This window comes from Oncorhynchus keta, chromosome 13, assembly GCF_023373465.1.
Source record: "Oncorhynchus keta strain PuntledgeMale-10-30-2019 chromosome 13, Oket_V2, whole genome shotgun sequence".
Classification (NCBI taxonomy): Eukaryota; Metazoa; Chordata; class Actinopteri; order Salmoniformes; family Salmonidae; genus Oncorhynchus; species Oncorhynchus keta.
Genome location: NC_068433.1, coordinates 32,942,403 through 32,955,169, shown reverse-complemented (window position 1 = coordinate 32,955,169; position 12,767 = coordinate 32,942,403). Strand labels below are relative to the sequence as shown.

The following is a 12,767-nucleotide window of genomic DNA, read 5'->3' as shown; positions in this document are numbered from 1 at the left end:
CATGTTATGGGTATGCTTGTCATCGGCAAGGACTAGGGAGTATAAGGATGAAAAGAAACAGAATAGAGCAAACACAAGAAAAATCCTAGAGGAAAACCTGATTGTCTGCTTTCCAAGAGACACTGGGGGACAAATTCACCTTTCAGCAGGACAATAACCTAAAAAATACAAGGCCAAATATAAATATATGCTGGAGTTAACTGTTGGACTAGTTTTCACTTAAATCGGCTTAAATCTTTGGCAAGACTTAAATTGCTGTCTAGCAATGATCAATAACCAACTTGTCCGTTTTTAAATAATTGTAATAATAATGTGCAAATTTAGTACAATCCAGGTGTGCAAAGCGCTTAGGGACTCACAGCTGTGATCGCTGCCGAAGATACTAACGTGTATTGACTCAGGGGTGTGAATACTTATGTAAATTCAATTTCTGTATTTAGTTTTCAATAAATGTGCTAACATTTCTAAACCATGTTTTCACTTTGGGATATTGTGTAGATGGGTGAGAATCTATTTAATCCATTTTGAATTCCGGCTCTAACACAACAAAATGTAGATTAAGAAGAGGGGTATGAATACTTTCTGAAGGCATTGTATGAGTGTATGATTGTCATTCTCACAGCTTTTGTTGGTTAAACGTGAAACAGCCTGTTAATAATAGGAAATCAAAGCAGCATTGTCTGTATAGACACTGACGTGTTTGACCTGCCCCTTCTATTCAACACATATTCACCATCGCTATGCAATCACAGTGTTTACCTAACCATATTCAGACATGCATCGCTCTGAAACATGATATTGAAAGCTACAGATGGAGACACAAGACAAATGCTGTAAAGTGTGTGGCTGGTTATTCATTGGTTGGAAATAAGCTCTCTATCACCATTTTATGCAAGTGAAGTGTTACCTTTGTGTATTTACCTATTCTGTTTCCTCATTTGCATATCTGTTCTTGCTGAGGAAGTACATCACTTATACGTTTTGCATTTTGAATAACTGTCCGTCTGGGGAACTGCTGCAGTACACCTGCGCACACACACACACACACACATCACAGAGGGAGAATGCAGTGTAGACAGACAACACAAATAATTTGTTGCATCTGGAATGTAGTTTTTTTTCAACCCTGGTACTGGATGCTCAGTCTCCACATACACTGACTTTTTAAAAATAAATGCAACATGTAAAGTGTTGGTCCCATGTTTTAATGAGCTAAAATTAAATATCCCAGATATTTCCCATACACCAAAAAGCGTATTTCTCTAATTTTGTTCACACATTTTTTTTACATACCTGTTATTGAGCATTTATTGTCAAGATAATCCACCCACCTAACAGGTGTGACATATTTAGAAGTTGATTAAACACCATGATCATTACACAGGTGCACTATGTGCTGGGAACAATAAACAGCCACTCTAAACTGTGCAGTTTTGTCACACAACACAATGCCACAGATGGCTGAAGTTCTTAGGGCGCATGCAATTGGGCATGCTGACTACAGGAATGTCCACCAGAGCTGTTGCCAGAATTGAATGTTAATTTCTCTACCGTAAGCTGCCTCCAATGTCGTTTTAGAGAATTTGGCAGTACGTCCAACCGGCCTCAACTGCAGACCACGTACAGTACATTCAGGAGGTATTCTGACCCCTGGTCTTTTTCCACATTTTGTGACGTTACAGCCTTAATCTAAAATTGATTTTTTTTTTAATGATAAAATACTTATTCTATACAACATGCCCCATAATGCCAAGGCAAAACATTTTTTTTATACATTTTTGCAAATGTATTAAAAATAAACTAATCACATTTACCTAAGTATTCAGACCCTTTACTCAGTACTTTGTTGAAGCACCTTTGGCAGCAATTACAGCCTTGAGTCTTCTTTGGTATAATGCTACAAACTTGTATTTGGGGAGTTTCTCCCCTTTGCAGATCCTCTCAAGCTTTGTGAGGTTGAATGGGGAGTGTCGCTGCACAGCTATTTTCAGGTCTCTCCAGAGGTGTCCGAGCTCTGGCTGGGCCACTCAAGGACATTCAGAGACTTGTCCCTAAGCCACTCCTGTATTGTCTTGGCTGTGTGCTTAGGGTCGTTGTACTGTTGGAAGGTGAATCTTCGCCCCAGTCTGAGGTCCTGAGCGCTCTCGAGCAGATTTTCATCAAGGATCTCTCCATACTTTGCTCCGTTCATCTTTCCCTCAATCCTGACGAGTCTCCCAGACCCTGCCACTGAAAACATCCCCCAGCATTTTGCTTTCACCACCATGCTTCACCGTAGGGATGGTGCCAGGTTTCCTCCAGACGTGATGCATTCAGGCTAAAGAGTTCAATTTTGGTTTCATCAAACCAGAATCTTGCTTCTCATGGTCAGTCCTTTTAGGTGCCTTTTGGCAAACTCCAAGCAGGCTGTCATGTGCCTCTTACTGAGGACTGGCTTCCGTCTGGCCATTCTACCATAAAGGCCTGATTGGTGGAGTGCTGCAGAGATGGTTGTCCTTCTGGAAGGTTCTCCCATCTCCACAGAGGAACTCTGGAGCTCTGTCTGTGACATTGGGTTCTTGGTCACCTCCATAATCAAGGCCCTTCTCCCCCAATTGCTCAGTTTGGCCTGGCGGCCAGCTCTAGGAAGAGTCTTGGTGGTTCCATACTACTTCCATTTAAGAATGATGGAGGCCACTGTATTCTTGAGGACGTTCAATGCTGCAGACGTTTTTCTTACCCTTCCCCAGATCTGTGCCTCGACACAATCCTGTCTCAGAGCTCTATGGACAATTCCTTCGACCTCATGGCTTGGTTTTTGCTCTGACATGCACTGTCAACTGTGGGACCTTTTTATATAGACCGGTGTGTGCCTTTCCATATCGTGTCCAATTAGTTTGAATTTACCATAGGTGTACTCAAAGTTTTGTAGAAACATCTCAAGGATGATCAATGAAAGCACGATGCACTTGAGCTCAATTTATACTCATAGCAAAGTTTCTGAATACTAACGCAGATAACGTATTCCTGTTTTCACTTTGTCATTATGGGGTATTGTGTATAGATTGAGGGGAAAACATGTGGAAGAAGTCTTAATACTTTGCGAATGCACTGTATAACCACGCCACCTCCACATCCGGGATCGTCGGAGACCAGCTACCCGGACAGCTAATTATAAACTGTGGGTTTGCACAACCAAAGAAATTCTGCACAAACTGACAGAAACTGTCTCAGAGGAAACTCATCTGCGTGCTTGCAGTCCTTACGAGGGTCGTAACTGACTTCAGTGGCCAATGCTCACCTTTGATGGCCACTGGCACATTGGAGAAGTGTGATCTTCACGGATGAATCCCGGTTTCAGCTGTACTGGGCGGATGGCAGACTGCGTGTATAGCGTTGTGTGGGTGAGCTGTTTGCTGACGTGAACAGAGTGCCCCATGGTGGTGGGGTTATGGTATGGGCAGGCATAATCTACGGACATTGAAACAATTGCATTTTGTCAATGGCAATTTGAATGCACTTAATAACATTCATCTGCCGCCATCACCTCATGTTTCAGCATGACTAATGCACAGCCCCATGTCACAGGATCTGTACGCAATTCCTGGAAGCTGAAAATGTCCCAGTTCTTCCATGGCCTGCATACTCACCAGACATGTCACCCATTGAGCATGTTTGGGATGCTCTGGATCAACGTGTAAGACAATGTCTTCCAGTTCCCGCCAGTATCCAGCAACTTCACACATCCATTGAAGAGGAGTGGGACAACATTCCACAGACCACAATCAACAGCCTGATCAACTCTATGCGATGGAGATGTCGCGCTGAATGACGAAATGGTGGTCACACCAGATACTGACTGGTTTTCTGATCTACGCCCCTACCTTTTATCTGTGACCAACAAATGCATATCTGTATTCCCAGTCATGTAAAATCCATAGATTAGGGCCTAATTAATTTATTTCAATTGACTTATTTTGTTATATGAACTGTAACTGAGTAAAATCTTTGAAATTGTTGCATGTTGCATCCGCGTTCTCTTTCTTCCTCGTTACGACAGACAATGAATCGCTGAACGAACAAACTCAGCAAAAAAAGAAACATCCCTTTTTCAGGACCGTCTTTGAAAGATAATTTGTAAAAAACAAATAACTTCACAGATCTTCATTGTGAAGGGTTTAAACATGGTTTCCCATGCTTTTAATGCAATTAAGGTCACAGTTATGAGAAGTTAGGACACTAAAGAGGCCTTTCTACTGACTCTAAAAAACCAAAAGAAAGATACCCAGGGTCCCTGCTCATCTGCGTGAACATGCCTTAGGCATGCTGCAAGGACACGAGGACTGCAGATATGGCCAGGGCAATAAATTGCAATGTCCTTACTGTGAGACGCCGAAGACTGCGCTACAGGGAGACAGGACGGACAGCTGATCGTCCTCGCAGTGGCAGACCACGTATAACGACACCTGCACAGAATTGGTACATCTGAACATCACACCTGCGGGACAGGTACAGGATGGCATCAACAACTGCCCGAGTTACACCAGGAACGCACAATCCCGCCGTCAGTGCCTGGACTATCCGCAATAGGCTGAGGCTGGACTGCAGGCTTGTAGGCCTGTTGTTAGGCAGGTCCTCACCAGACATCACCGGCAACAACGTTGCCTATGGGCACAAACCAGACAGGACTGGCAAAAAGTGCTCTTCACTGACGAGTCACAGTTCTGTCTCACAAGGGGTGATGGTCAGATTCGCATTTATCGTCAAAGGAATGAGTGCTACACCAAGGCCTGTACTCTGGAGCGGGATCGATTTGGAGGTGGAGGGTCCATCATGGTCTGGGGTGGTGTGTGACAGCATCATCGGACTACCTGCAATGACAAGCTCAATCTCAACGCTGTGCTTTGCAGGGTACCCTTCTTGCAGGCTCATCCTGACATGAACCTCCAGCATGACAATGACACCAGCCATACTGCTTGTTCTGTGCGCAATTTCATACAAGAAAGGAATGTCAGTGTTCTGCCATGGCCAGTGAAGAGCCCGGATCTCAATCCCATTGAGCACGTCCGGGACCTGTTGAATCGGAGGGTGAGGGCTAGGGCCACCCCCAGAAATGTCTGGGAACTTGCCAGTGCCTTGGTGGAAGAGTGGGGTAACATCTCACAGCAGGAACTGGCTAATCTGCTGCAGTCCATGAGGAGATGCACTGCAGTACTTAATGCAACTGGTGGCCACACCAGATGCTGAATGTTACTTTTGATTTTGACACCCTCCCCCATTTGTTCAGGAACACATTATTCCATTTGTTAGTCACATGTCTGGAAGTTGTTCAGTTTGTCTGTTGTTGAATCTTATGTTCATACAATTATGTACACATTAAGTTTGCTGAAAATAAACACAGTTTACAGTGAGAGGACGTTTCTTTTTTTGCTGAGTTTACATTACATTTAGACAAGTGAACTCTTAGTCACCGCTAGGCTACTCCTCCCGCACACACATACACACCTCCCTCTTATCTAAACCAGGCTAACAGGAGGTTACATCTCCTTTCATCTACAGATAAATCTGAATTATCACTGACAGCACTTCTGTCCACACTTAGCGGCATGCTAACGCTGTCACTGATGACGAGGCTGAGGTGTGTGTGTGCGGGTACATGCTCTGTATGGACACAATGTGAGAGAAATTAATGCATTTTCTTCTGTGTGTTTTGACTTTGTGTCGTGAGTGTTTTCATTGTGCTTATTTCTAAGTATCTATGATTAATTTAACCCTGTTTTTCCCGCCCTCCATCCCCTCCCCTCTGTTGTTTACAGGGAATTTGAAGAATGTGGTTTAAGAGCAGAGTCTCATGTTTCCAATCAGGGCCTCCTGGGGTAATGAACACACACACCAGGCTGATGAAGACCGTATGTTGGAGCTCCATCCTTTGCCAACGGGGAGGAGAGGGAGATGTTGGAGTGGGGGGGGGTGGAGCAGGAGAATTGTGGAAAAACATGACTTGAATGTTTCCAGGGGGATGTTTTATTGTAGGGGACGAGGAGGAGGGTAGGGTGCTGATGTTGCCGGTTTGCTGTTTCCGTTTTGTCTTTGTATAGTTTTTTTTTAAACTGTGGGGAGGAGATTCTGGTTTGACTAGCCATGGACCAGACTGAGGATATCTGCTCTAAAAATGGCTTCCAGGGCCCGTATTCCCAAAGGGTCTGAGTATGAATGCTGTACTCGGATCAGAATTTGAAGATGATTTTAGCCTTTTAGATCATAATGAATAAGATTGCATGGCCCAGAATTCCTACCTTGTTATATTTTGCTTCTAAATTTTCAGTTTAGAACCTGGGCTATGGGTGGGTTGTAATATTAGACTTAAATGTGTACATATTTAGGCGTGGGGAACATTTAGGATGGGCTATGTTAAGATTTGTGCTAAACAAGTAAAGCAGACATGTTGGGGGCTCGTGTTACCTCTTTAGCTGCTTCCCTGGTGCTGTATGTTCATGCCTCCCTGGGGTGAGTTTCCCAAAAACAAAGATAATCTTCAGCATTAAGATAATCGTACACCCCATATAGAGTATCCTGACAAGAACTTTGATGTTTTATGATCTTAGTGCTACAGATGATCTACACTACATGAGTGCAGTACTTTGAGAGCTTTATATGGGCATTTTTCTTAACTGAACAAAAATATAAGCGCAACTATTTCAAAGATTTTACTGAGATACAGTTCGCATAAGGAAATCAGTCAATTTAAATAAATTGGACCCTAATCTATGGATTTCACATGACTGAGCAGGGGCGCAGCCATGGGAGGGCATTGGCCCACCCTTCTTGGGAGCCTGGTCCACCCACTGGGGAGCCAGGCCCTGCCAATCAGAATGAGTTTTTCCCCACAAACTGGCTTTATTACAGACAGAAATAATCCTCAGTTTCATCAGCTGTCCGGTTGGCTGGTTTCAGACGCTGAATAAGTCTTATGTGGAGGTCCTGGGCTGGCATGGTTACAAGGTCTGCGGTTGTGATGCAGGTTGGCTGTACTGCCAAATTCTCTAAATTGACGGAGGCGGCTTATGGTAGAGAAATTAACATTCAATTCTCTGACAACAGCTCTGGTGGACATTCCTGCAGCCAGCATGCCAATTGCATGCTCCCTCAACTTGAGACATCTGTGGCATTGTTGCGTGACAAAACTGCACATTTTAGTGGCCTTTTATTTTCCCCAGCACAAGGTGAACCTGTGTAATGTTCATGCTGTTTAATTAGCTTCTTGATATGCCACACCTGTCAGGTGGATGGAATATTTTGGCTAAGTAGAAATGCTCAGTAACAGGGATGTAAACAAATTTGTATACAAAATCTGAGAGAAAAGCCTTTTTGTGCGTATGGATAATTTCTGGGACCTTTTATATCAGCTCATGAAACATGGGACCAACACATGTTTATTTTTGTTCAGTATATATTGTACAGACTGCGTGTTTTTAAGTGGCATGTCAATGATCTGATCTCTTGTCTAATGAAATCTTTTACGCGAAAGCATCGGGAAAATTTGATTTCAGTCCTGTTCAAACCGCATGTTTTACTTTCAACTGTAAGTACATTAGGAGTGTAGAACAGTTTTTTATAATTTAGCTTTTGGTTTCACAAAAGTACAACTTTTTTTTATGGTTCACCTTTGCCTTCTATATGGTGTAAATAACATTTTTTTTCTTTTACAAACTGATTAAAACATGAGCTTCAATCACATCCAGTATAGGAAACTCACCAAATGTAGGTCTGTGTCCCAAATGACACTGTTCGCTATAGTGCACTACTTGTACTTTTGACTGGAGCCCTATGGGAATATAGTGCCATTTTGGATGCTGCCTAGAGGTGGGGAATCAAAGTGGGTTCCATGTGTGGAACAGAAGTTCTGTGTGATCTTTATGGATTTCATTTAAACATTATGACCACAACCAGAACACACACACAGAGTACGCACACTCACCGACAAACACACACACACTTTATGGATTCTGTGGTCAGAGTTGTGGTTTTCCTCCGAGTGCATGTGAAACTCATTAGTCTGTTTATGGGTTCGGAGGAAAGACGAAACTGATTGAAACTCCTATCTTGTAAACAGCTCTGTGACAGCCTATTGCGCAAAGACTCAGTAAAAAGTATGAATTTAGACAGAGTAGGGTAGTTCTGTCTTCCACCTCCTCCCCCAAACTCCCCATATGACATTGCATGGAGACCAGAACAAGACAACTTCAGGGGCTAGGGAGCTGGATTCCCAAAAATATTTTAAGACATACTGTTTCTCTATTTAAAACATTGATAATTCCTCAGATTTCCTAAAGACAATTTTGAACATTTGGCATAGAGCTGTTGCATGGCATATCACTTTATTTTTGGATTGGCAATATGGCCAAATTATCAGTCCTTTGCCAACCAAAAATGCAGAAACCGATAAGTGGTCAGGTGGTGATGACAATTCGTTAGTAGGCGAAGGATGAGTGTCCTTCCCTCCTTGATAGCCACCTTTCATCAAGTTGTCATTTTTGTAAGAGTTTTGAAATCTGCCACACCCCCTTTTGATTTAGCTTCTTTTTTGTTGTTGGGAAAAGCATACACACGTTTAAAAACAATATGGCACTTATTGTGCCTTTGAAATGTCCTACACAACTAATTTAATTAGTCTTTAATCACTTTTCACTTATTTTGGGCTCCACCACTGTAAATGTAATTCAACAGATGAAGCGCGGGCATGTCTAGAAGGGATGCCGCTAATGTGAAAGTGATGTCAGTTTACATATTCAAGTCAAGTCGGAAATAATTTTAGCTAACCCTAACACTTTTCCTAACCTACTACCTTAATTATCCTAACCAGCTGCTTAAGTTTTGCTGACTTAGGGAAAGGGAGGCAAGAGAGGGCAAAGTAAAGAGGACGCAGGAGTTGCGCAAATCCAATTGAGAAAAGGCATGGCTTCCATACATTAACCATACACATCCTATCTGCTTGACAGCTTCACTAAAGAAACTCAGAGCCTTGTGTATAGATAAGAACGTTTACTCTCCTCCCCAGCCTGAAATCAAACTCCCAACTCTATTCATGCTGTTGAATAGCACACCTGCCTGCCATGTCCTGTATGACGACTAGACTGACTGCATCAGGCCTTCCCAACGACATTTTATGCAAAACATAATGTTTCCCTCCATAGGATGTCATCATTTGATTTGAATACGACATTAGTTGACCTTTTTAGATTATGAAATGTTTTGTCATAAGATAAGTGTTTGCTTTAGGGTTCAGTCTATTATATAACTAGGCTTGCAAAAAAAAATGTATCAAAGGAGAGTTGTTGAACATTACAAGCTGACGTTAATTTGCGTTTATGTGGGACGGTCTGTTTTTACCCGTTTTTTTTAAGTTTTACATTCAAGAGGGAAATTGAAAACCGTTCGTCTCATTTGCATAACGTTTTCTCACTGGGGAGAAAGAGGACTCCCCGTATTTCCATACATCATGCTCGAGCCTCATCTACATGAGAACTGTCCCCGCGCACTGACGGGACTTGACCACAATAAAGACAGATGCTCGCAAGCCTTTATGTGGTTAACTGAAAAGGAATTAAGGCGCGTGGTGTTTTAAAAGAAGGTGCATTGGCATGTTTTCTTTTCTCTCTCTGACAATATTGAGACGAATTGTTAAAAATCAATGCATGAATGAACAGAGGATCTGAAAAAGGGCTGTTATCAATGGGTCTGGGTTGATAGGACAACCTCGAATTTTGGGAAATGTTTAGGTCTGTCATTTCACGACATGAGTTATTTGACCTATAGTTGTAACAGAGGACTTTAAAATATTAAATAGGCCTACCTAATTGATGACAGCATCCACGGTGTCTGTCTACGTAGGCTAGTGCGAGTGTGTTGGCCCACACTGTTTTTCATTTTGGTGTCACATTTTATGTTGTGCAAATCATCAGTTATTGTTTCAAGTGCATTGAGGGGTGTTGGGGCTATGCGTTCCCTCATGAATGATAATCAGTGAGATGGCTGTTGAGAATAGAATAGAACACTATTTGATCTGTGATTGTAGAGAAAGGCGCTCGCTCTTGAGAATAAAGAACATCTGCCTCAGTTGAGCGCTTTCATGACGGGCACACGGAAACTATGGAAACTGGATCACTAAGGTACTGGAATTAACCGAACTGTTTGTTGGGCGATAGCCCTTGTGCGTCTGTCCGATTCTCTTCATACTCTTGGCCGGGATTTTGATGCTGTCCAGCCACAAACGCACTTCGCCCGCCGCTTCTTGAGGGTCGAGTGTGTGTGCGAGTGAGTGAGTGAGCGAATGAATAATCCTTTAGATTCAGTAACAACACCATCGAGGGAACTCTGCCCGACTCGTCCAGTCTAGAGAGAAATTGAGAGTGAAGGCGAGACGCTGCACGGGGACAATGTCCTGATCCACAACCGATTACTTTATGGCTACAGTTTAACAGGACCTAACGGATGACTTGCTAAATATAGACAACTATTAACAAACGTTTTAGTTGATGACAAAACATTTACTTGCTGGTGTGGTTTTGCGAGTTGATTTTGGGTTCATTAGACATCTCACCAATCCTCTCCACACACGGATCTTCTCTGCTGTGCTGAACGTTTTTTCTAAAAGGTTTGTTCTTGGTTGCTTGTATACATTTTCTGTTAATGCTATTTGTAAGTTATGCGTTAGGCTAATGTTTATTTGACATTGCCCATGGTTTGCTTTACTATTTGTTTTCTTTCGCAGAGCAATAAGGCAGAGTGTGTACTTGTATTCGCCAAACACTTGTTTTTTAAAATGTTTTTCCAGTTTCCCGATCTGCATTCTGAAGTTTGCCTACACCCTGAAATGAAATACATTTTACGCGCTATTTGAACGATTTATGACACTACTCAATAACATTCATCTCCTAAAAGCCTGCTTTTGAATAAGCTATTTAGTCAATTTGACCAAATTTGCAAATAGGGTCAAAAAAGATTTGTCTCAAACATGAGTTAGCCTATATGTGTTATGCAAAGTAGGCTGGCATTTTGTAGGGCGATTAAATATCCTTTCTGCGTTGTTTCCTCCACCCCATAGTTAAATGTGTTGATTCAATTAAAACAAGTGGCCATGCTAAGCCTCAGCATATGGTGAAGGTGTGTGTGCGCAGATAGACGTTTCAATTTGTTCGTCACGCATGGTAATTGACACCGCCGTTGTTGGGAGAGATGAGACGCATTTTATTCCCTTTTCTGGTCTGACCCTCAAGTCCACCGGTATGATTAACCATATTACTGAAAACCTGTTCCAAGTGACTTCTATAGTGATTGTCTGACATAATGTGCTTAGTTTATATAGGCTAAATATACTAGCCTTGCTAATTGACTAAGGTAAGCTATTCAATCAACAGTTTGTCTTCTTGGCAATAGGTTTCAATGAAGCAGTTTAGTGAGACACATACCACTTCAATAGGCTCTGTTGGAATACTTTCAAAACGCATTCTCCTTCCTTGAGGAAGGCATAATCACGGATATAAATGGAAGGATATTTGACAGTGGTTTAAAGTACTTAAGTAAAAATACTTTAAAGTACTGCTTAAGTAGTTTTTTGGGGTGTCTTTACTATTTAGAATTTGTACAACTTTTACTGCTCTACATTCCTCAAGAAAAGAATGTACTTTTTACTCCATACATTTTCCCTGTCACCCAGAAGTACTTGTTACATTTTGACAGAAATGGTCAAATTCGCACACTTATCTAGAGAACATCCCTGGTCATCCCTACTGCCTCTGATCTGGCAGACTCACTAAACACAAATGCTTTGTTGAAGTGTTCCCCTGGCTATCCGCCAATAAAAAAAGACTACATTGTGCCGTCTGGTTTACAACCAAATACTTTGACTTTTACACCAGTAGTATTTTACTGGGTAAACTTTCACTTTTACTTCAGCCATTTTCTATTAAGGTATCTTTTTACTTTTACTCAAGTATGACAATTGGGTACTTGTTCCACCACTGATATTTGAACATGGCCCAGTGTCTCTCCTTCCTCCCATCGGTCTGTCTTTCTTCTCGTCAGCATCATCAGTGTAATAGAAAGCTGTTGTGTTAAGGAACCATGTGCAGTCAGTCTGCCTCTGACAGTAATCATCCAATGAATAATGAACACAAAGGACCAGAGAACACACACAAAGTGGTGAATACCAAACAGCTGTCAATGGCAGGCCACAGAAGATGACGGGTGTGTGTGTGTTCTATAGGCCTAGTGCAGCTGCATGCATGCCTGTAGCAATTATCCTCTCCCTAAATATGGGCTGGGGCAGGAAGGGGGTTGGATGAGTGTGTGTCTCAGGAAGGGGGTTCCAGTAGATCAGCACATACAATTAAGCGATTAACTGCCTAAAATGACAGCCTCATGACTGGACGTGTGTGTCCCTCTTTCACGCAAACATGCACGCACCCACATACACACTCCTTTTCTTAGGGCGATATGTATGTATGTTATCATGTGACTCAGACCTCAATGGGTCTGTTGTCCTTTAACACTATTATGAACCCCAGACAGTCAGTCAGTCCCCTCTCTCTGAGCCTATGGTATTTTCATGGTTAATTTACTTAATTGACTTAGTCTGTATCCCAAGTTCCCAAACCTTGGTTGGTTCTGGTCAAAAGTAGTGCACTATAAAGGGAATAGGGTGCCATTTGGGATACAGACTTTCTCTTTGCAATGTAAAAAGCAACAAAAAAAATGGTTTTGTTTGTTTGTGTGACCCACCAATTAAA

General features: G+C 42.2%; 1 protein-coding gene across 5 annotated transcripts in view; it reads left to right on the top strand.

Annotated features, from left to right (window-relative positions):
• hdac8 (histone deacetylase 8) overlaps nucleotides 1–12,767 on the top strand; it is a 46,257-nt gene that overhangs the window by 33,089 nt on the left and 401 nt on the right. For 3 of the 5 annotated variants that reach the window (XM_052460023.1, XM_052460022.1, XM_035783962.2), the window contains exon 11: nucleotides 5,796–5,947. The exons of 1 other annotated variant lie outside the window; for it this stretch is intronic. In XM_052460023.1, coding sequence (XP_052315983.1) covers nucleotides 5,796–5,818 — 23 coding nt within the window. In that variant the 3' untranslated portion in view covers nucleotides 5,819–5,947. Of the gene's footprint in view, nucleotides 1–5,795; nucleotides 5,948–12,767 lie in introns of those variants that run through there. One more of the 5 variants, XM_035783963.2, reaches the window with a different exon arrangement.